Source organism: Anarhichas minor, unplaced genomic scaffold, assembly GCF_050575085.1.
Source record: "Anarhichas minor isolate MPS153535 unplaced genomic scaffold, ASM5057508v1 ptg000003l, whole genome shotgun sequence".
In the NCBI taxonomy this organism is placed as follows: Eukaryota; Metazoa; Chordata; class Actinopteri; order Perciformes; family Anarhichadidae; genus Anarhichas; species Anarhichas minor.
The window spans coordinates 12,925,494-12,948,144 of record NW_027466449.1 but is presented as its reverse complement, the minus strand read 5'-3'; the positions used below and the strand labels follow the sequence as shown (position 1 = coordinate 12,948,144).

The following is a 22,651-nucleotide window of genomic DNA, read 5'->3' as shown; positions in this document are numbered from 1 at the left end:
GGCTATAGTGTTGAGACATGTGATGAGTCTGACTGTAAAGAGTTGATTTACCTTGAAGTTTGACTTTATTCACTCAAAATGCAATGTTCATTGCACTGAAGCGAGGTGTATTCACCCGGTAGCGCTACTGACTCATGCCAAAAAGGTTGGAATCCTCTGGTTTAATCTTTCAGCTTTAATTTGTATCTCATTTGTATCTGCTAGTATGGCTAAAAGCATGCTATAAACAGAATTGCAGAAGACAGGCCCAGACACACAAAGACAAAATACAACAACAACACGAATGATCCTAATAATGCTAATTAAAAAAAGTTTATTTGATTTCGGTAACCATTTTTTTAGCTCATGACAGATTCACACGACCCACAAAGTGTCAGAAATAACGATGACACCTGCAACTCTTCATACTTCACTGTAAACTCATGGGATAGACCTACACAACAGTAATATGAACATGAACAATGTCTTTATGTTGTTTAGCCATCCCCCAAAAAAACTTTAAACAAATAGCCACATGTTTACATTATGTAAAAGCATTTTGTTTACTGGTTTATGCTTTGTGACATGTAGGAGAATAAGAAATTATAAGACAATGAAAACAAAAATACATTTCCAAAACTACCAGTAGAAATCATTTACAAAATTCAGTCTTTGATTTTTCTGTTGTGTCTTCGTTACAGAGTTTAACATTAAGTATGTAGTATAGGTACATTTACAGTATATTAAAACGCCATATCTCTGACCTGTGATAGTAACACTGATATAGTTCATATTTCAAACCATTCATTTTTCTAGTCTAAGCAGAATAATTTCAGCTGAATCGTCACTGAAAAACAGTTTATATTGGCCAAACTGGCCTTTTTACTGCTGCCGCAGGCACACACAACTAACAACATGACATATTGTAGCTTTTATTTGTAAAGCCAAAGAAAATAATTGCTGTTTTGGTCCAGTCACAACAAATTTGAAAAAAAGCAGCACCCTCTCGATGTATTGACCGTACAGACATAGTTCGCTCTAAAACTTGTTGCTTTTCATCATCATATTTGGATTATTGCACTTCTTCTGGACGAAGTGAAACAAGATGCAGTTTGTCTGCTCTAAATTTACAGAAGACGGCCTCAACGTTCTACTTGAGTCATTTTGAAATTATGTCAACAACAACACAGTATCTCAGCAACATATCTGTCATCAACAAATTGAATGAATATTGCTTTTAAGTTGTTTGATATGTTCAGTCTTCAGAAAGTATTTTGTATATCCTTAGTACTACGATATAGTCCTGTCATTATAGTACGCCGCTCTCCATTGTATCTGGTGTTTTTTAAAAGGTGTCTAAACAATAAGTATCCTCCGGTCGTCACCAGCCCCCTCTGTGTGGTGGTATCTTCCATTGGCGCTACGACACCCGTTTCCTGGAGCTGGTTCGGCCCAGGCTGGCAGTGCTGGACCGGCGGGAGAGGACGGGCGTGGCAGTGGTGGGGGACGTCTCGTTGGGACAGCCGTGTTGGAGCAAAATATCAATGCAGCCTTTGCTCCCGGTTTTTCTGGCCATCTTCATGGCTGTCTGGCCTTGGTTATCTTTCGCTTTCACATCAATTCCGTACTAGGGGGAGAGAGAAAGACAATATTAACTCATTCACGGGGTTATTTATAGAGTATTGATTAAAGGTAGAACAGTGTGTGCAGTGAAATGCAGCTCTTTGCTATCAAAACGTATAAAAACATATATTAAGTATGACATGAGACAAAGCAGGCCAGCATTTTTGTCTGCAAGACCCAAGATAGAAGACTAACTGGGAAAAGCAGGTAACTCTGGAGCCCTGAGAGTCCCACGTTCACTGCACGCAAATTGTTTTTGGGAAATTACAATCCAATATGGACAAAGGTAAGCCTTACCTTACCAGCTAATTGTGTGTCTTGTGTCCAAATCTCATTTTAAGATCTTTATTAGTTTACATTGTCCTCAGATGGTGCATATTGCTAAATTTATAAAGGTGCTAAATTCGATACACAGAGCAGAGGGATTGCCTACCCGCTATCAACATGGCGACGGCTCTCCGTAAACGGTGTTAACGGCGCTAAAAGCGCAACCGACGGAAACAGTGCTGACAGAGATAAGTGTTAAGCGGACGGTGGGTCCTACGCTTCCACAACAATGCCGTCGGTCGGAACAGCTGTAACCGCTGTATGAGAGCAGTGCAGAGCAGCGTCCGTGAGCTAACCGGTAGGGCACGCTCACATGCACTAAAAGACACGCGTGGTCCATTTTTACCAAGATGTTCCAGTAACTATAGAACCACAGGAACTACACCAAGAACTAAAAGCCCCTTTTGCAAAATACTGTTCGACCACATCTAGAGATGTGTAGATAAGGGTAAATTAGGTCGACGATTATCTCAAAAAAGAGGAAGCAACAACACAGAGTTGTGCTGTCCTTTTGTGTATTTGCTGTTGCATGTCTCTCATGATTTTTTATACCTGGAACTAAATGAACCCTGTTGTTCCTCTGGTCGAAACAAGTTCCTGAGTTCCTCAAAAGGTTCTTGATCCCTTGGGGAAGCTGCTGCGGTGGAAACACCTTCATTGTCTTCTTTGTGCATTGAACTTAATGGGAACTTGAAGGCGACGGTACATTCACAATGTACAGAGGGCCCAAATGGAAATTTGGAGGCCTTGGCCTTGGAGCACTCAAACCAGTTTATGTCATGGGAAGACCATGTCAACGTGATCTACGTGAAACTTTATTATGACAATGTTGCTCTACTTTGTCATATAAGAGCAGGTAACAATGTACAGAGGGTGAACTATGAGGAATCATAAAAGGACAGAAATGTGAACAGAATGGAGAAACCCACCCAGACGAGCAGCTGGGTCATGACTACATCTCCCAGATGACAAGCAGCGTGCAGGGCCGAGCGAGGCGGTGAAGTCTCCCCGGTCAGCTGAGCGTTGATCCGTTCCTTGGTGCTGTGGGCCAGAAGGAGCAGCAGTCTGGGCAGATCCCTCTCAGTCACTGCAGAAAGCAACCACACCGGCATACCGGCGTCTGGAAGCTGGGGCCCCGGGGGCGGCTGAAGAGGCAGCACAAACGCCCGTTGTTCGTACTTTGCACGAATCCACGCCTCTCTTTCCTCACTTGGAAAACAGACACACAGGAGATTGAGTCATGCATAGGATGTACTACAATTTGAAGACTTACAACTGCATTATAGTGTGTTATTACCGACCAAGCTAGTGTCTATAAGTAGATTTACATACTGTACAATAATGAAACTCTGCTGTCTGAAAATGCATTAATCAATCTAAAAACCTGTGTTCCTGTAAATGAATGTGGTGATACCCACCGTGTTGCAGCAGGTGTGGGTTTAGTTCGGCCTTGGGTGAAGCTCTCCCAGATGCTGTTGGCCATGTAGTTTCCGATGGCCGCCAGGACTTGTGTGAGCTCTCCCGGCCAGTCGTCCAGGTCCAGCGAGCGGACGCGGGACAGGTGAGTCCCCAGGTTTCGATGGATCCCCGAGCACTCGATGCAGATCAGCGCACCCAGGTTGAGACTGGCCCAGGTGGGATCTGCAGGACAAAGAGAGGAGGGGGACCAGTTACAGGACGGCCATAACGAACTAATACAGATTATTGAGCAGCTGTGGTGGGATGTGACAAAGTACATTTACTCAAATACTGTACTTACTTACAATTTAGTTTTTATTTCCATTTATACTTCCACTATACACTGCAATCCAGAGGCAAATATTGTTCGTTTTACTACGTACATAATAACTTTATAGTTACTTTCCAGATTCAACATTGCAACATTAAAGCTATGAACACATTAATGCATCAATAATTATATTCCAATATAAAAAAACATGAATATGAAAAGGAGTACTTTCACTTTTGGTATTTTGATGCTGATACTCAAATATTAAATGCAATGACTTTTACTTGTGTTAAAGTACGTCTTTCCTGTGGTATTGCTACTTTTACTTAAGTAAAAGATCTGAGTGACTTCCTTCACCACTGTTGAGTAGATATAAACAGTGTGAAGTCCACGACACCACCACAGGCTGTCAATGGGTTATGAGAGGCTGAACTCACTTGGTGCTTCACAGTCGACACACAGATGGTTGCCCTTGGCGTTACGGACGGCCTGCAGCGCTACAGCCTCACTCTGGCTGCTCCTCCGAGCCTGCACAGTTACACACAAACACACATATTCAAATCCTTTATTCGTCCACACAATTACCTATACAGCAAATAATAAATGGTAACACGTGACAATGCATCATGTGTATTGATTATGGAGACATTGTCACAACTTCCATCTCCCTGCCCTGCTTCCCTCAGCTCCGTGCATTTCCATTCTCCACCCATCCACCAGTCCCAGTCATTGATTATCAATGTTGTCGCCAGAACCAGAACCCTTATCTGTGCCGGCCCAATTCCTGTTCCCCTGTGGATTCTCAGTTACTCCTGTCTGGACGAGCCACCCATGACAGTACGCTTTCGTATCTTCTCCTATTTTTTTCTATAAATTATTGAACTATTTCTGTCTGCATCACATTTACCTGCCAAATAGACACAGAAGGGAGCTTCCTCTACGGATACATAATTTAGAGCTATTTAAAAGTCTCTATAGGATTACATATTCATGACTACATAGTCAACAATCAAAGTTACAATTCTGACATAATAACCTCCTTAGTTATCATATTTGTAGAATTTGTAGGCCTGGTGAAATTCATTGACCTCATTAGAGTTTATTTTGCTGCCAAAATAGTGCAGTGTTTAACCGCGTCTGTTTCCTGGCCTCACCTCTCAAAAACGGATCTGGTTAATCAGGACTGTGTGAGTGTAGTTTTATCAGATATGGTTGACAGTGCTAACAGCAACCTCACAGCTGTCATCCGATTTTGATTCAGATGTCACTAAACCAATATAAGTGCAGAAAAGCAAAGCAAATGTGTGCTCATGTTGGATCCTGACGCTCATAGTAAGAACCTGATTGAGAAAATAGGATTTTAGGGCCTTTAAAACTTGTTTTACCTTGTTTCTGCCGCTCTCACAGGACTGCAGGCTGGCCAGGATCTGGCTCTCTATAGCCGAAACCCAGGAGTCCCGGTCCTCCAGGCTCTGAGCCTCAAAGTGCCACGTCTGCCCGGTGAACGACACTATGATAAAGTCTGCATTCTCTTCATCTGCGAGTAAAAGGGAAGCACAACAAATTCAGGTAGGATTTGCACGTGTACAGAGACAGTACTTCAACGTGACATGATGTTATGGGCATTATGAATCCGCAGTCAGTGTGAGAAGTACAAAAAAAAAAGCTAAACACGAAAAAGCAATTTTATGGAAGGTGAAAACAGAACATTTTGGGGTTATTGCAATAAAAACAAGTCAAATGAACAACCTAAGCTTGGGATGTCAGATGCAATGAAGAGGAAAATGAAAATAATGTAAATCAGAGCACAAGCGATTCAGCTCCATCGCCCTCACTTGTTACCTGTTTTATTAATGTTTCTCAAGCTACCAAAGCTCTTTAATTTCCACATTTTGCGTTTGGCTGCAGAGCGAGAGATAAGCACAGGGGAAAGAAAAAGAAGAGAAACAGAGAAAGACAAGTACAAGTGTTAAGAAGAGGCTGCGAAGGAATATTTAGAGAAAGACAAGCATCAATCTGTATCCTCACAGAAGAGACTCGAGAAAAAGAAGAACAGCACAGGAATATATAAATGTAAATATTTAAACAAAATGTTTGATAGTTTTGAGTTGTTTAAAGTAACAATTGCAAGAATCAAATGCTGCTCGTCTTTAAAAAGTTAGTGAAAACTTCATCTCTGTGTTGAGTTACCTTCAGCCTGCCCAACGGCTGCATCTCCTTTCTGATTCATGCTCTTCTTCCTCCTATTCTTCTTCCTGTCGCTCATGGGAGATGATTGGCTGGGATCTTTTCCAGCGAAAGGACCGGCTGCTCCTTCAAGGGCATCTGACATTTGGTGCAAAAAATAGTGGATCATATATTGTGTATGTATGACAGCATTTAATACAGTCTTAGTGGAGCTATGGTGTTTTTGAACTGGTGGCAATGACTGAAAGGTTTTTATTTCTGGCAGTTCGTACCAACACTTTGTGCTTTGGTGGACAATGAGGAGGAGCACCGTTGAAGTCCTCTGTCTCCTCCTTGAGGCGACAGGCCACCAGACCGATCGTCAACCACAGACAGAGTGGCTGGACACAACTGGGGAACTGAAAGCGAGAGAGGAAGTGAAATGTTCATACACAGTATGTCAAATTTAAAACAAGAATGAAATGAAGTTTGTTGTTTATCAAAACTGTTTATCAAAACTCTGATGCAGTGTAATGCAACATATGGTACAAATATTCAGATGAATTAGTTTAGTTATAATTCATTACAAGCAAAAGTCTTGTATTACATTTTTTACTGAATAAAAGAATATTTCCTATTTGTGTTATTATTATATTACTAGATCAGCATTATTAATGCATTGACATGTCAGCAGTACTTCGATGTTGTGGCTGGTAGCGGTGGAACTGCTGTTTCATTTATAACAACACATCACATTTTATAAGATATTCATATGAAAAATCTTAATCTGAAAAGTAATATGAATAAATTAAGTGTAGTAGGAGTACAGAGTATAAAATGGAAAAACTCAAGTGAAATACAAGTACCTACGAATTGTACCAATGGGCTTAAGGCTGAGTGCCACGGACACGTTAAGTTAAATATTTTGAGACGGACCAACACATTGTTGGTTTTTGTCTTTTCGTGGGATTTGTTAAATATAGAATAAACTTATCCTTTAAATAAAAACATCTGCTCTCAGACCCTCAGTGACAAGAAGAAGTACCTGTACTGGTGCTCTCAGCGGCTGTTGGCTCCTTACTCAGCCCGTTGACTCCAGGTGCAGCGCCGGGGGGGACAGGTGAGGGCCCCGCAGGAGCCACGGCCCTCGGAGGACGTTTCCCGGGAACTTTAACCGTCACACGCAGAAGGTCGATTTCTTTTCCATGGATGTTCTGCGTGTAGTCCTGATGATATATCACACATATTAGACATTTTCATCAGAAATACAGATGAAGCATATGCAACTTTTAGAAGAAGTAATACTTCCTCTTACAAATTATGTCAAATATATCAATGGTAAGTAAAAGTCTCAAAGCAATTCCTGTAGCCCTGCATTGATAACCATTGAGGTTGAAAGAACAGTTAAATCTAAAAAGCTGCAGATATTATCTTCTCCACAGTAAAAACTCTGAATACTGTGTTTTTACTGCTGCATCGATCCGTCTTTTGGTGTTCTCTTACACTGGAGCTGGAGTGGTAAGACAGCGGGCCATTGTTGGACAGGGTGACGTATTTCTTCTTCCACTCCTTATTCAGAGAGCTGCCGCTTCTCTTCCAAAGGATGCTCTGTCAAAAACAACAACCGAGGTCAAAGCACTTCCAACAAACGGCACTCTGAATCTGCCTAAATTTAGTCGAGGCAATTTCTTCAAAGTGTAAAGTGGTCCGACAACAATAGCTGAAAGCACAATATAAATAGTACACCCTTGAGAAAGGTTGATACTGATTTTTTTTTTGTTACTGCTTATGTAAGATGAAATAAATAGTTCGTTCCCACCTTGCTGCTGAAGAGGGAATTGGTACATATTATTGTGCTGCAAGCAAACTGAAGCCGCATTGAAAAGTTGGTTTTATTTTGTGTCGTGTTTTGTGATTTTAACCAAACCTGTTTGATGGGAACGCCCCGCGTGCTGCTCAGGTCTCCTTTAGGATCACCGGACTTCTTATCTGAGTCACGATTCTGAAATATAAATCCAAAAGCAGGGAGGTGTTTAGAAGGTTTCAGCAGAGAGAGGCAGAGGTGGAGCTGAATGGAGTGAAATGATTATGAGAGATGACGGGAGACTAAAAGGTGTGAGACACCCGTCAGTTGGCAACAACTGACCTTGAAGAGGGAGGGCCGTCTGGGGATGCTCTTCAGCGAACGCGAGTTGACGCTGCCTCCCCCCTCTCCCTGTGCAACCCGCAGATCTCTGTGACTGATCACAGGGGTGGAGGGGAGGGAGTAGGCGTAGCCACAACTCGGCCCATTACTGGCCTGAGAGGAGGAGCGAGGGTGGGGGGAGGACAGCAGGGTCCGGAGACGGGGTGGATGTGGATGGAGGCGTGAGGGAAGAGATGGAGAGAGTGAAAATGGCATGAAAGATGAAAACCATGTGAAGTAGATTTACATGAAGAAAAGTGGGTGAAGATATACTGAATTTTCCAGCCGTAGTTCATCGTGAACGAGGGAAAGTGCTACTGATGGAGCTGAGATGGATGTGGAGGGAGTGATGGATGGGCTTTACGACGGTGTTGAAAATTAGATTTCAGTTTGATAGATGATTTAAAAATAATTAACTACAGAAAATGTTTTCTTTTCCATAGAATACCTTTTTAAAGACGTAATTGTGTCTCTTTTACTCATCAATACTGAATAGACACAAAAAAAGGTGACTATGAAATGCTCCTGAAGCTTTATGTGGGTGAGCAGAGAAAACAAAATGCTCAGGCAAAGTTTAATTTTGAAGAAAACACCAGCATGGCAACAGCAGAAGACTTTGATCTGTGTCCCGTTTTCATCAGGTCTTACGTAATATCTGTCTAGACAGGGAAAAGATTGTGTTTACCCAAACAAAAGAACAATAACAAGTTTCACACCTGAATGTGTTAGTATTCATCGCTCTGATATCTGATATCCTGCCAGGACTTTAGAAATAATTATATGTGCTCAAACCATTTATTTTCTATTTTGTTTTTAGTTTTTGAAAGGACAGTACGTATATAAACAAAGTGATGGAAGAAGTATTTAGATATTTTACCTGAGTAAAAACATCAATACAACAGTGTAAAAATACTCAATACAAGTAAAAGTCCTGCAGTCAATGTATCAAAGATACAATCAAATATACTTCAAAGTACCAAAAGTAAAAGTACTCATCATGCAGAATGGCACATGTCAGAATAATATTGTCTCACTGGATTATAATTATTGATGCGTTAATGTGTTCATCACTTTAATGTTGCAGCAGGTAAATGTGTAGCTTATTTTAACTACTTTATATACTTATAATTATATGTAATGATTGATTAGTTGATTTATATTTTTGTATTAATAATCTGAATCTGCTAAGTAGCTTTAAAATAAATTTAGTGGAGTAAAAAGTACAATATTTGGCACTAAACTGTGGTGGAGCAGATGCATAATATTGAAATAGTCAGATCAAAGCTGTTGGGATGAGGTACCTGGCCAGGGAACGATGCTGATCCAGGTGTGGAGCCTCCAGAGTGACTGGGTGAGTTGGGAAGAGACTTGCAGGCCTGCAGCGCCGCCTGCCTCTTCTGAGCTACAATCTTCTGGGCAGCTGGAAAACACACAGACGTTTAAGCGTTTCACTCATCGGACGTGTGTGTCACAAATACTAGTGTTTCCTCCATGTGTTTTGTGCGTATTTAGAGCACTGATTAAATGTCACTCAACTCACCCTCTGAAAACACTCGATCAACGTTGAACCCGTATGTCGCGCATGTCTCGTAAAACAGCGAGTGACGCACATCGATACACAGCTGTCTGGCTCTCTGATCCTCGATCACACGAGGGTTGGTGCTACTGATTTTATCTAAAAAAAAAAGTGAATAGAAAACTGTAAAATATGATAAAAACAGTACCGCAAAGATCTATGTAATCAAGGTTGCAAAGGCTTGGAGAATTTCCACGAGAAATTAAGCTCAGCTAAAAGTAATGCTCGATATTATGGGATATTTTGGTTATAATAGTTAAATGTAACCATGCAATGCATTCTTCAGCACACTCTTCCATCACATGTTAATTTGCCAGCATCCCATTAGATAGGAATTCAGTAGAATAACAATCCCCTGCATGCACAATTTAACATTTCCGCCTTGGTGCAGTTCCAGAATAGATCTACATGGCTGTGATTGGAGCTGACCTTGGGTGCCGACCACTATGACTGGGATGTCCGTGCGGTGTGCACTCAGCTGGCTGTACAGCTGGTAGAGCTCCTGGAAGCTGCCCTCATTCTCCAGACTGAAAACCAGTATCACTGCGTCGACCCAGCTGCTGAACTGAAGGAGAAAGAGGATGATGAAGTCTGCAGGTATTACGGTTTTGCACACTAACTCTCTCTGTTTCTCACACTCACCTGGGCATCAGGTGGTCCAGCTTCCTCCCGGATCAGTAATAAATGACTCTGTCCGTCCACCAACACTTCCTTTTTATATCTGCCAACTGACGAGGACAATGAAAGACAAGTTATTCAGCAGCATGATAGATGATGAAGCCACATCTCTCTGAACAGATCAAATTAAATAGGACACTCAGCAAGCATGGGGATACAAATGTATTTTATAAGAATTGTTATTTATAAACCAAAACATTATAACCAGCATTGAAGGACCAGTGGTGGAGGATGTATTCAGATCATTTACTTTATTAAAAGTATTATAACCACACTGAACATATTCTGTTTCTAGTAAAAGTCCCGCATGAAAAATATGACTTTAGTAAAAGCATGTACAATCAGGAAAATGTAGTTAAAGTATTAAAAGTATAAACATGTCCCCTGTGACTCTCAAAGCTTTTTTGTTGTATCATTAGATTCGTATTACTCATGAATTAATATAAAAGCAGGGTTTTACTGTTGCAATGGGTTGAGATGGAGCTCAACTATTAACTTAAATGGATTCAGTTTGGAATTAGAATGATGGATTTATCTGCTGATTATTTTCTCCACTGATCGATTGATTGTTTGGTTTGTAAATAAATCAGAAAATGGTGAGTGCCGCCACAGTTACCCAGAACCCAAAGTGACACATTCCAACTAACAATACAAACAGCAAAATTATTAGTAATTAATAAAAAATAATTAAAAAGAAGAGCAGCAAATCTTCACATTTGTGAAGCTGAAACCATGAAATATTTTGCATGAAAAATGAAAAAAGATGATCAAATTTGCTGCCAATTAATTTTCTATCAATTTATTTTCATCGATTGTTTCAGTTCTACATTTTCAATATTTCCCACATGATATTTAATGTTGTGCAGTAGAAGTATAAAGCGGCATGAGAAGAAAATACTCAAGTAAAGTACAAGTACCTAACATTTGTAAACATGTACAGCACTTCATTTAAAGCACTTAGTTACATCCTGTTAAGGACAGAATACAGACGATATGTTTAATGTTTCTTACCATCAGACTTCTCAAGTGCAACATAACTGCCGGTGATATATTTGTTCACCAACGCTGACTTGCCGCTTTTTAGACTTCCCAGAATGCCCTGAGAGAAGAGAGAAGGAAATACAACACCGTTCATTCAGGGTCAGCGTGCACGCTCGATGACAGAGTTTCAATTATAGCTCTCAGACTGAATTAAAACACATAGTTCCTCCTCTGAATATGTTTTTGTTCCTATTAGCCATGTTTATTCAGTGGTGAAAGAAGTATTCAGATCCTTTACTTTAGCAAAAGTAGCAATATCACAGGACAAAAAATACTTTTAAAAACTATGTAGGTAGCAGTCCCGCATTTAAGTAAAAATATAGAAGCACTATCAGCAAAATGTACTTAAATATGGAAAAGTAAATTGACCTATAATACACTTTATTAGGTACACCTGTACAGTCTGGCTACCATAACATCTGTCTTTATGAAGCTCATAATGTTCTGTTTGTGTTGATGTGTTCTTAAATGTGTAAATTCGTTAATATGTTTATTATTCAGGTCATATTAAAGGTGTTGTTGCACTGGACAACATTATATTGAAAGGTGTTTCTAATGTTTTGTCCTTTGCATTGAACACCTTGATGACTGTGTGAACAAACACTGAACATTACAATTAACATATTATAACATATGATTTAGTTTAGTAGCCATTCTCCAATACAGGTACTTTTATACAAGATATCATTAGATTATTATTGCATGTCAGCATAATTCTACTGGTGTATTTGGTCAATAAAGAGCCAGTTGTAACAACTTTATACTCTAATGGATTGTTTGATTACATTGATGTTTATACATACGAGTTGATATAAACTTTATCTGCAAAGTAACTATGGCTGTCAAATAAATGTAGTTGAATAACAACTTCAATATTTCACTGTATAAATGCAGTCTAGTGGTAAAATAATAATGTATAAAGTGGCAGAAAATGGTAATACTCACGTAAAGCACAAGTAACTCAAAATTATACTTGAGTAAATGTAATTAGTTACTTTCCACTACTGCATATAGTCTTAATTCCTCAACCTAAGTGTATGTTTTGAGCGTCTAGAGATAATTAAACAACTAACCCTAACATAAAATTAGAGAAGTTCTGGGTATCTAAGTCTGCACTCTTTATAGACTTCTCTAACACAATGACACAATTATAAATAAATCCTTCTGTTTCTGATGCAGGTGTTAACCGACTGTGAGTGGTTCAGGTACACTTTTTGCCTCACCAGTCTGAGCTCTGGGATGGATCTGCTCAGGGTCCACTCCTGGCTGTTTGCAATATTTACTAGAGGGAGACAGACAGAGACAAACAGTCAGTGAGGCAGAGACGCAGACAAAGAGATTCATCATTCCGATCATGTACAGTAAAAAAAAGCCACGATAACAGCCTTTCTGTGGGAGAGCAATAAATCACAGCTGCTGCATGACCGACAGCCGTAAGCACACGTGTGGCCTCGCAGCTCGTCTTAATGAATGTAACCTTTCAGTCACGACGGGGGGATCCAACAACATCCATCCACACCACTCTTTATCCACTTTGCCCCCCCCCCCCCCCCCCCCGTGTGCCATAAATGACGGGCAGCTGTGTGGTGAGTTACTGTGGCCTTTAGTGGATCCAGTTCAGCTGTCATTCAACCAAAGACTCACCTGTGGATTTTAACGGCATCCCCCCTCTGAGCTAGTCCTGCAAATAACGATTACTTTTTTCGATTCTCGGATTAACTGTGACTTTGACTATAATTGTCATTTCCACTTGAAAAATGACTGAAAACATTAATTGATTATCAAAATATTATATGGCAGTATTTCATTTTTCGGCCAGCTGAGTAATGGATTAATCGACAAATCATCTCAGCTCAAAATTGAGACACGTTTTGATAACGTCAATGTTGAAGGTTCTTTGGTGTGGCATGAACCCTCACGTGCACACACACGTGCACACACACATGCACATCAAACAGTATAATAGTCGAGAAGGGTCGGCTTGCACACAGCTGTGCCAACGTCCCTACTGGGGAATAGAAAGGTGGCATGCCTCCAATGTGACGTGACCATCAAAACCAACTGCAGCTTCAGAAGGACGAGAATAAAGAGAACGCCTGAGGAGAGTCTGAAACTGTTTCAGAGACAGAAAGAACATTTGACCGTTTATTAGATACATCTAGCTAGAACTAATGTATCCTAATACAACAGTCCTGCATTAAATCCTCCCTTCATGAAGGTTATAATGTTCAGTTTGTGTTGAAACTGTTGATTCAACTGTACAATCATTTTTGGGGGATGTAGCTTGTGGTGCTGTTGAACTGCATTGTGTTATAGATGCTATATTTTGCCTACTCTTGTTTGTATATCGTGGACAAAATAATAGAAACACATCTGTGTCAGTATAACGCAATACAGTTCAACAGCACAAACTGCAGCTTTCAAAATGATCAATTGAATCAACGCCTCTCTTTAAACAAAAACTGAACACTATGACTGTCATGAAGGGAGGATTTCATGAAGTACTGCAGGACTGTTGTATTTGATTGCATTAGTTCTAACTAGGTGTACTTAATAAACTGGAAACTAAGTGTATCTTTTACTTTAAAAAGAAGACTAAGAGTCCCTACAGCCATGCCAGCAGCTCTGTGTGGCTGTTCGTTAGCACAGCTGTGCTTTGAGCTAAATGCTAACATCAGCAGGCTAGCATGCTCACAATGATGTTAACATTCTGTTGTTTAGCACGTTCATTGTTCACTTAGCATGCTAATATTTGGTAATCAGCACTAAACACAAAGCACAGTTGAGGCTGATTAGAATGTCGGGAATTTTGCAGGAATTTAATCAGAAACTAAAGTAGTGGAAAGAATGTGGCCTATTACTGTAGATACAAAGTAATTGAGATTCAACATCTTAGATATATAATATTGAATGCCAATCCATCAATTACATGTTAAGATATTTCACTGGATGTGTGAAATCTGTGACCTGCTGATGGCGATAGAGGAAAAGTCGGGGCATCATGCTGCTAAAGCTAATTCAGTGTAAAAATGATCAGAAAATGCAAAAGGATTAAATCACAGAAAGCCTACAGAGGAGACGGGGAGGTTTTGGCAGACTACAGCAGCCGCCATCCTGGGTGTGAATGTGTGATGTGTCCTTCAAAGACAGATGATGATTAAACTCCGGCCTGCTTCTAAATCTATGGACCGTCCAGGCCAGCATCACACAGATGCAGCCGGTGATGATGTGCAAGTCCTGCCACACGAACAGACACACACACACAGAGAGTTTGTCTATCTTTGTCCGAGTCAAAGCTCTCTTTATGGCCTGCTGCTGTTGTCAACAGTGATCTGACTGTGTGATCCTTCTGCTGCTTCGACCCACAGATTTATACAGAAAGCCAATTATCCACACACTCTGCTCCAAACCAACCATGTGTGATCCACTCTGCAAACTCCCACATGTCGCCTGTAGCTCACATCTAAAACTGCCAATTTTCTGACTTAAATTTTTTGGGGGGGAATTTTTTCACAATCCTCTCAGCCTGTGTGTCAACGCACACCCACACACACACACACACACACACACACACACACACACACACACACACACACACCCAACACCTCGTCCTCCTCCTCCTCCTCCACCCTGTTTCATCAGACTCTGCCTCTGTAGCAGCAGCAGAAGCAGCAGTCCTGCCGGTTGCCATGGCAACACTTCCTCCTGCCCTCAGTATGTGTTCAAAAGTGTGTGTGTGTGTGTGTGTGTGTGTGTGTGTGTGTGTGTGTGTGTGTGTGTGTGCAGTCGGCAGGGCCAGTCTCACTACTTGCGTGTGTAGCAGTGTGAATACACAATGAGTGAATGAATCCATAAAACACACACGCACACACACACACACACACGCTCTTTCTTTGAGCAAACACGTTTGTGAGAAAGATGCACTGTTGTAAGCTGCAGCCGTCGACACGCAGCCGTCGAGGACACAACGGCAGCAATGGCGATCCTAAATCTTAAAATGCCACATGAGTGCTTTATGACATGATGTTGGAATTTCAATTGAATGCGTGACAGAGACAAAGACGAGAGTGAGAGAAAAAAGAAGCCCCATATAGTGGCAGAACATGTAGTGGGTGGAATATCAAAAACAGGATTAGCAATGTTCTTGATTGGCTGTGGATGCACCCTTCCCTGTTTGATGTGGATGAACAAATATCGCCTCATGTCTTTCCCTCTATATGGAAATAAAGCCGAGGCAGAAACCCACCGGAGCGGCACAATCCACCCGTGATCATGCCAGCAGCTCCTCTCCCCTTTGGCTTCATTATGAGATTTAAACCCATGCTGGGAACGCTGCTTAAGTGTGTGTGTGTATGTCTGAGTGCAGAGATTACCCCTCCAGCGGTGTGAAATCTGCGCACGCTCTGAGGGGAATTAGATTAAGACTGTCCAAGATGATTCTATTGTCAGTTCTCAGATTAAAGAACTCCATCTGTCGTTAATTTGGCATCGGGAAAATGTTTCTCGACGCGTGACGGTATTATAGCCTGTAAATGTATTTTGTGTGGGGTTCTTTAAAAAGATCAACCCCACCCAACCCCATCCCAACTCATTTTAAATGGATGCCTGTGCACAGATGAAGCAGCACCATGTCTGATAATTGTTTGGCAAAGGAACTGAAGACAGGAGTGTGTCAGATAAGGGTGTGTAGTCGTGGATGTAGTCGACATGAAGATTTAGAGGGGTGAAAGAAGAGGTGAAAGTGGTTGTGACATCCTACCTTCCTCTTCACTGGAGTCCCTCTGTATATAGACAGGCGGCGCTGTGGAAGATGACCCCGCTGACCCCGAGCTGCTCTTTGTGAAAATGCCACTAATGAACTTGAGCATCTTCCTGTCTTTAGTGGAGCCTCGGTTGCCCTGCTGCGCCTGCTGGGCCAGCCCCAGGTCTTCAGAGAGGCTGTTCAGGTCACTGTTATCCAGCGTGCGGCTTTTACCTTTGCGTCCTGGTTTGTTGGCCTGGGCAGGTGCAGGTAGGGAGGCCGAACCTGCCTTCAGTCTGTCCTTCCTGGGGAGGTCTCTCATCACTGCAGCCATGCCACCTCCAATCTCGAGAGGTATTCCGGCTTGAGCTTCATCCCGCAGGTCCCTCCAGCCGTCGGGCCTACTCGCCTCGGCCCATGAGGCCCTGCAGGGACCTGGTGAGCGCGTTGGCATGCGGCAGTCCTTCCGGTCCAGGCTCTGTGCTGAGGTAGGGCTGCGCTCTCTACCGTCCCTGGAGTCGCGACCGCGGGTCGCCGCACTGCTGTGAGACTTCAGCAGACTCACAGGACGCTGTCCCACCGGACGGATAGGGAGGCTGGTCCTGGTTGGGGTGCGGATGGGCTCGACCACCTCTGTTGGAGGTGTGGTGGTCAGTAATGGTGACCTGCATTGCTTTGCCTCTGGGGTGGAGGGCGTCTTCTCGACCTGTGTTAAGTCAATCTCTGCAGACTTTGTCTTCTGAACTGTCGCTCTCTCAGCAGGTAAGGGGATTGAGAGGTTGCACGGTGGCTTTTCACTCCCTTTGATCGGGACATCAACAGTAGAGGGCAGTTTATCCTTCAAAGGGCTGAGGGGTTTTCTCTCTCCATCTTTAAGTTCATCGGGTAACTTGCTCCCTTTCACAATAGCAGCATCCTCAGCTCTTTGTGGTTGTCCTGCTCCATTCTCACCCCGAGCCGGAGCTTCACCTTCAGCCTCCACTCTAGCCCCGGCCTCTTCTCCTGCCCTTCCTCCAGGCCCGGCCTCCACCTCCTTCCCCTGGGTGCTGTTCTTGGCCTCCCCTCCATTCTCCTCCACAGCCTCTACTTTGACCAGGGTGAGGGAGATGAGGTAGGTGGTGCGTTGCTGCAGGGCGCCGCCTCCGCTCATGTGGTCAGGCTTCAGTGGACACACAGCAGATGAATGAAACCAGACAGAGCGACATGAACGACTGACAGTTTGCCAGCGTGTTGGGATGTGAGAGAATCTGGCAGCACGACTGAGACAAAAAACTTACATGGAGGGAGATTAAGTTTCTCCTTGGAAGATACAGCAGCAGAGCGGCTGTTGGTTTCATCCATCCCCCAAATCCCTATTTCTTTGTTTCGGATATTAATTTTAGTCACGGAATCCTTCTCTAACTCTAATTTTCATTCCTCTGGAATACAGAAAACAAATCCACTCTTCCACACAACCTTCAACACACTGTCAGTGCAGTCCAAGCAGCTCTTTTGTTCCTAGAAAACAACCAATTAAAATCTATCCACTGCATATGTATGCAGCTACTGTGGCAAATAAATCTTCATTATGGCGCCTCATTCCTGATGGTAATTATTTACTTGACCTTATTTTTATGTGCAGCACCCCCATCTTATATCTTGCTCAGTCCATCCTCTTCACTCAAAGCAGAAAAAAAATCAGGATTCAATTCAGAATAACAACTGCCCCGCATCATACGTCATCAAGAATGTGATCAACAGCAGCTGTAACGTGAAAAGGTAACGTCTTTAAAAATGCATCAGTGTCACCCTAAAGCAGCATGGCACAGTACACCCAGAGCTGTATGCAGTCCAGTCCGGATCATGGGCTCTCACTTCAAGCCACACATGTGTGTTGACAGAATGCGTCCATTCAGAGAGCGCAGCGGCAAAAAGGCAGGCAGCCTCGCGGAGACGCAGAGGAAGGACATTGATGAGGGCTGAAGGGGATCAGGAGGAGAAGCCAACAGAAGCCCGGGCGGATATCTGGAGATGCATGGCCGAGTCAGGGCGCGTCCGGCCATCACGCCCCTCTCGCTGTCTCCCGGGCAGCCTGTGTCCTCTGAGCGCATTAGGCGGTGAGCAGGACAACACAGAGGAGGCGCTGAGGCGAGTCACTGCCAAAACAGCCCCCCCGATAGAGACACCGTCGCACAGGTTCAACGAGCTCAGTCACACACACACTCACACACACCCTCACACATGCACAGCTCACACTCTGCGTTTCTCTCTCCTGCTCTCACCAACACACTGATAGGAATCTCCAATGTCCCTCCCTCTACATGCCCCTCCTTATTCCAATAGGCAATCCATACAAAGCAGAAGGATCCTGCTTCTCTTCTTTCCCTTTCCCTCCTTTATTTTCTCCCCCTCTCTCTCTCTCTCCCTCTCTTTCTCTGCTGCTGCCTCTCAGACTGTGCAGAGTCCCTGCTCTTTATTGCTCATCCCTCCCATCCCCATCATCCCCTCCCCTCCATCTTTCTCCCTGCGTGCCGGAGAGGAGGGGGGAAGGCAGCGGGTAACTGCTGGTGGTAAAGCAGCAGTGCACAAATAAGCTGGACCTGCTAAATGATGAGAGACCGCCGGAGAAAAGATCAGCGGCAGGGAGAGGAAGGCAGGAAGGATTAGTCAGGGATGACAACAGGGTGAAAAAGGTGTTTGTGGAGGGGAAAAGACAAAGGGTAGGACAGGGTGTGTTTTCCAAGTGTCTGCTCCCTGTTTCATTTATACAGCTGCCAGAATAGTTTCATCAACATCATCCATCTGTCTTCAGCTGTCTATTTGTGTGTGTGTGTGTGTGTGTGTGTGTGTGTGTGTGTGTGTGTGTGTGGCTCCGTGTGGCTCCTCCTCAGTAGGAGGCTTGGCTTGTTTGTTGCTAAGGTGTTACAATCTTCCTGGCTCTGGTGGCACAATCATCTCCGTGTCCTTCCTCCCGCCTCCTCCTCCTCCTCCTCCTCCTCCTCCTCCTCCTCCGGTGGTACATTCTGTATCGCAATCACTCCCAGGATCTCTGTATCAAAATGGTGTTTCTCTGTGCGTGGGTGTTTCATTGCGTCGTACAAGTGAGTGAAAGAGCTTTCCTGTGAGGTTATTGATCTGTAGTCTATTGCCGGCTACGGCATGTGTTCATGAGCAGAAGTGGGTAAGCTCTGTGTGTCACAGCATGAAGCGGAACATGTTGGACATCAATAGTTGACCACAGAATGCAAAAAATATGAAACACACACACTGTTATACCAAACAAACCCAAGCATAGAAATATTCCATATGATGAAGTAGGTGAAAAAAATCTGTATACGCTTTTAGAGATACAGTAACTCATCTATGATTAAAACCTGTGTTAAATACAGTATGTTACTAATACAATTTGAGTAATGAAAGGAATTAGGGCTGCAAAACATCAGAATATAGTCTATAAATTCACCAGAAGCCAAGTTGATGTCATCAAATGTCATATTTAGTCCGACCAATGTTGAAAAACCCAAATAAATTCAATTTCTATAATACAAGACAAGGAAAAGATAGACCCATAAAATATTTAGCATTATTCGATTCATTAAGCCATTATCAAAAAACTTGAAATAGATTCATTTTTCAATCGACTTCATCGTTAAGAAACAGAAATTAAAATACAGGAAGATAAGATAAAGTAAACTGCTGCAATTATGATGCCTGCTACAACATAAACACTGCAGCAAACATGATTACACACATCCATCACTTGTATTATTATCTGGTGTAATTTCATGTTAATTACTCTCTGATTAAAAAAAAAAATCCTTGAAGTGAAATCAGAGGATGCTTTTCCCCACAGTGCACCAGTCTCAGCCTCCCACCATCATCCCATAATACACGATCAGACGGTCCACCTGCTCAGCCCACTCCGCCCCTCCCCTTCACCAGTCAGGGAGAGGGCAATAACTACTCTCACTGAATACAAAAGACCTCTGACAACCAGCCGCCTTTGGCTCAAGGGGAAAAACACACGACCTGAGAGAGGACCGCAGCCTCCAACGCAGAAGAAGATTCATGAGCCAAACCTCGGATAGGAAGCTGCTTTTTAAATAGAAAATACAAACACACTTTCAGAGCGAGTGACGTTATATACGTGAATAAAAATCGATTTTTAACGAGAACAGTGCAGCTTGCAGGGCTGCACGGCGAATCTGACTATTAAAAAAATAGACACCAGCATATAACACCAAAAATCTGTTGTCTTTAGGCAGACACTTTTTAGAAACACTCTCATGTGAAGAGACTCACGTGCACACAAACAAAGCACACATACGCATTAACACCTATGGGCGGGTGCTGTCAGATGGACAGTGGCCAAGGGCAGTGGTCATGCTGGGTGATTTTTCATTTCTCCTTCAGTGGGAGCTGTCCTTCCTGTCTTTCCCCTCCGCTCTGCTGCCATGCTGCAGTGGACACATACTAGTCAGATCTACATTTAAATGTCTTCATTTGGCTCCACCTGACCCCTTTTCTCCTTCTCTCACCCCCCCCCCCCCCCCCCCCAGGCTTTCCTTGGCAGACAGTCAGTCGACCACATCCCACTCACTTATTAAGTCCAAAACAGAGAGGTGGCTCTCTTTTTAGCACCAGTGAACTCTACACTCACAGATCCAGGCCCCCACTGAGGATACACTGACTTTGATCCTCACTCCAGCAGCCTAATTACACCCCCCAAATAATTTAGCTGAATGTTTAACACATAGGGGACGAGCTTCTCAGAGCGTGTCTAGATCTGCCAGATCTCGAATAATACCTCAAAGCACTCCCAAAATCCACCAGGGGGCTGATTAACCTTCAATTCACACACAAACAGTGGACTGATGAATTCACGGATGAAATCAAAAGGTAAGCTGTTATTTCATAAGGTTATTTCAACCAGTCTGACCATGCCAGTGGTGTAAAGTACATTTACTCAAGTACGATTTTGAGGTTTGTGTACTTTACGTGAGTATTTTCCAATTCATTCTGCTTTATACTTAAATATTGTACTTTTTACTCCACAGTATTTATCTATCTGTGAATGAATGTAGTGAAGCAAAGTAATATTTCCGTCTGGAATGTTCTGGAGTAGATGTTAAAAGTAGAATAAAATGAAATACTCTTGTCTGCAATATCAAACCGTCTCTTCTTCAATATTAGTAGAGCAGCTGGATGCTCCACAGCAGCAGGATGTTACACATTTCTCTTCGCTTTCTATGGAAATATTCGAGCACCTCAAAATTGTACTTAAGTATGGTACTTGAGTAAATGTACTTAGTTCATTCTATCACTGGTGAACAAATCATTGCGAGTACTTTTACTGTTGATACATTTAGCTGGTAATACTTGTAGTTTGCACGCATGACTTGTACTTGTAACAGAGTATTCTTACACTGTGGTATTACTACTTTTACCAAAGTAGGGGATCTGAATACTTCTTCCACTACCTGTGTGTCTTCAACAGAAAAAGGATGCAGATGACAAGAAACAACTCACGACAGTAACGCATTGTGTCACATTAACAAGAAACGGTGGGAAGTAGAGATATGAGGAAATGATGTAAAACTGATCGGCTTCACGTGAAAAGGCCCTGCTCGTCTGAAAGGAAGTGGCTTTGAGGGCGGCTGCAGATTGGCAGACAGGAAGTAGGCCACACAGCAGGTTTCATCCTGCTGCCATGGCGATGGCTGCTGAGGGATGTTGCCATTGGTTGGCCGTGTCCAGAAGCCGACTGATAGATAAATGCCATAGCAGACGCCGAGAGGTGAATTTGAAATGGAGAGTGAAAATGAACATCGATTTCTCTGAAATAGACACGCTGGCTGACACAGGAAGCACAGAGAAAGATATCAATCACCAACACTATCATGTTCCCCCACACCCAGCCACTGCTGTTGATGACGAGAATGGCCAAACTCACTGTGCACCAAAGTCTGCCCAAGATTTCTCCTATCAAGAAATGCACTAAAGTGAGCACCTTGAGAGGCAGACCATGCACCACATTCTGATACGGAACGTTGGCATAATATGTCGCTTTCTTCCCCAAATACAACAAAGTAAGAAGGATGAGCTTACCTTGAATGCTGTGGAGGTAAACTTTAAGTCCTGAGCGCAGCTGTTGATCCGCAACTCTTTCAAACTGCTTGGAAAGTCTGTTGATTGCACTCTGGAGAGACGCATGCCTCTTGATCTCTGCTTTTATTGCACAGGAGTTTACTGATTTGCTGCTGCTGTTCATCCTGACACATCGATCTCTTTGTAAACTGAAGCTAAAGTGCCTCGCTTCAGCCCATTTGAACTCCTGGCTTGTTTGTTCTACAAGATGAACACAAACTATTAAAACGCAGAAGCAAGCAGAAAAAGAAGCGGCGGCCGCTGCTCAGGGTTTCTCTCTTGCTCACTCTACACCACAAAAGTCAACTCACGACAGTGTGTGTCTCAGTTTCCTCTGCAGGTTTGAACTGATCTGAATTCACTTCCTTATTTCAAACCATATTCTCACAACACACACGCTCTGACTGTAGTGGTGGCAGCACTATTGAAAAGACACGATTTAGTTTACATTACATGCTCTGCTTCTATTAGTAAAGAATT

At 42.8% G+C, this 22,651-nt stretch overlaps 1 protein-coding gene across 2 annotated transcripts; it reads right to left on the bottom strand.

Annotated features, from left to right (window-relative positions):
• Positions 1-296: 296 nt before the first annotated feature.
• agap2 (ArfGAP with GTPase domain, ankyrin repeat and PH domain 2) lies at positions 297-22,517 on the bottom strand. 2 transcript variants are annotated; one of them, XM_076098675.1, is made up of 19 exons: positions 17,323-18,967; positions 16,064-17,204; positions 12,528-12,586; positions 11,275-11,362; positions 10,228-10,313; positions 10,015-10,150; positions 9,550-9,684; positions 9,311-9,429; positions 7,971-8,123; positions 7,752-7,826; positions 7,328-7,432; positions 6,870-7,050; positions 6,118-6,243; positions 5,849-5,983; positions 5,044-5,195; positions 4,096-4,186; positions 3,348-3,570; positions 2,859-3,138; positions 297-1,606 (listed from the first exon to the last, which is right to left on the bottom strand). In XM_076098675.1, exons 1-19 carry the CDS (start codon positions 17,380-17,382, stop codon positions 1,400-1,402), a joined length of 3,552 nt encoding a protein of 1,183 aa, XP_075954790.1. In that variant the 5' UTR covers positions 17,383-18,967; the 3' UTR covers positions 297-1,399. The 2 variants fall into 2 exon arrangements, with proteins under 2 accessions (XP_075954790.1, XP_075954799.1); XM_076098684.1 differs by lacking the exons at positions 16,064-17,204; positions 17,323-18,967 and adding an exon at positions 22,133-22,517.
• Between the last annotated feature and the right edge of the window lie 134 nt (positions 22,518-22,651).

What these genes read in the sequence shown, in the direction of transcription:
- agap2 (XM_076098675.1), bottom strand. Translation starts at nt 17,382, where the DNA reads ATGAAACCAACAGCCGCTCTGCTGCTGTATCTTCCAAGGAGAAACTTA. An exon ending in CTGGACCACCTGATGCCCAG is followed by an intron (nt 10,151 to 10,227) that starts GTGAGTGTGAGA and finishes TTTCTCCTTCAG; the next exon opens with TTCAGCAGCTGGGTCGACGC. An exon ending in GTGAGAGCGGCAGAAACAAG is followed by an intron (nt 4,187 to 5,043) that starts GTAAAACAAGTT and finishes GTAACTGTGCAG; the next exon opens with GCTCGGAGGAGCAGCCAGAG.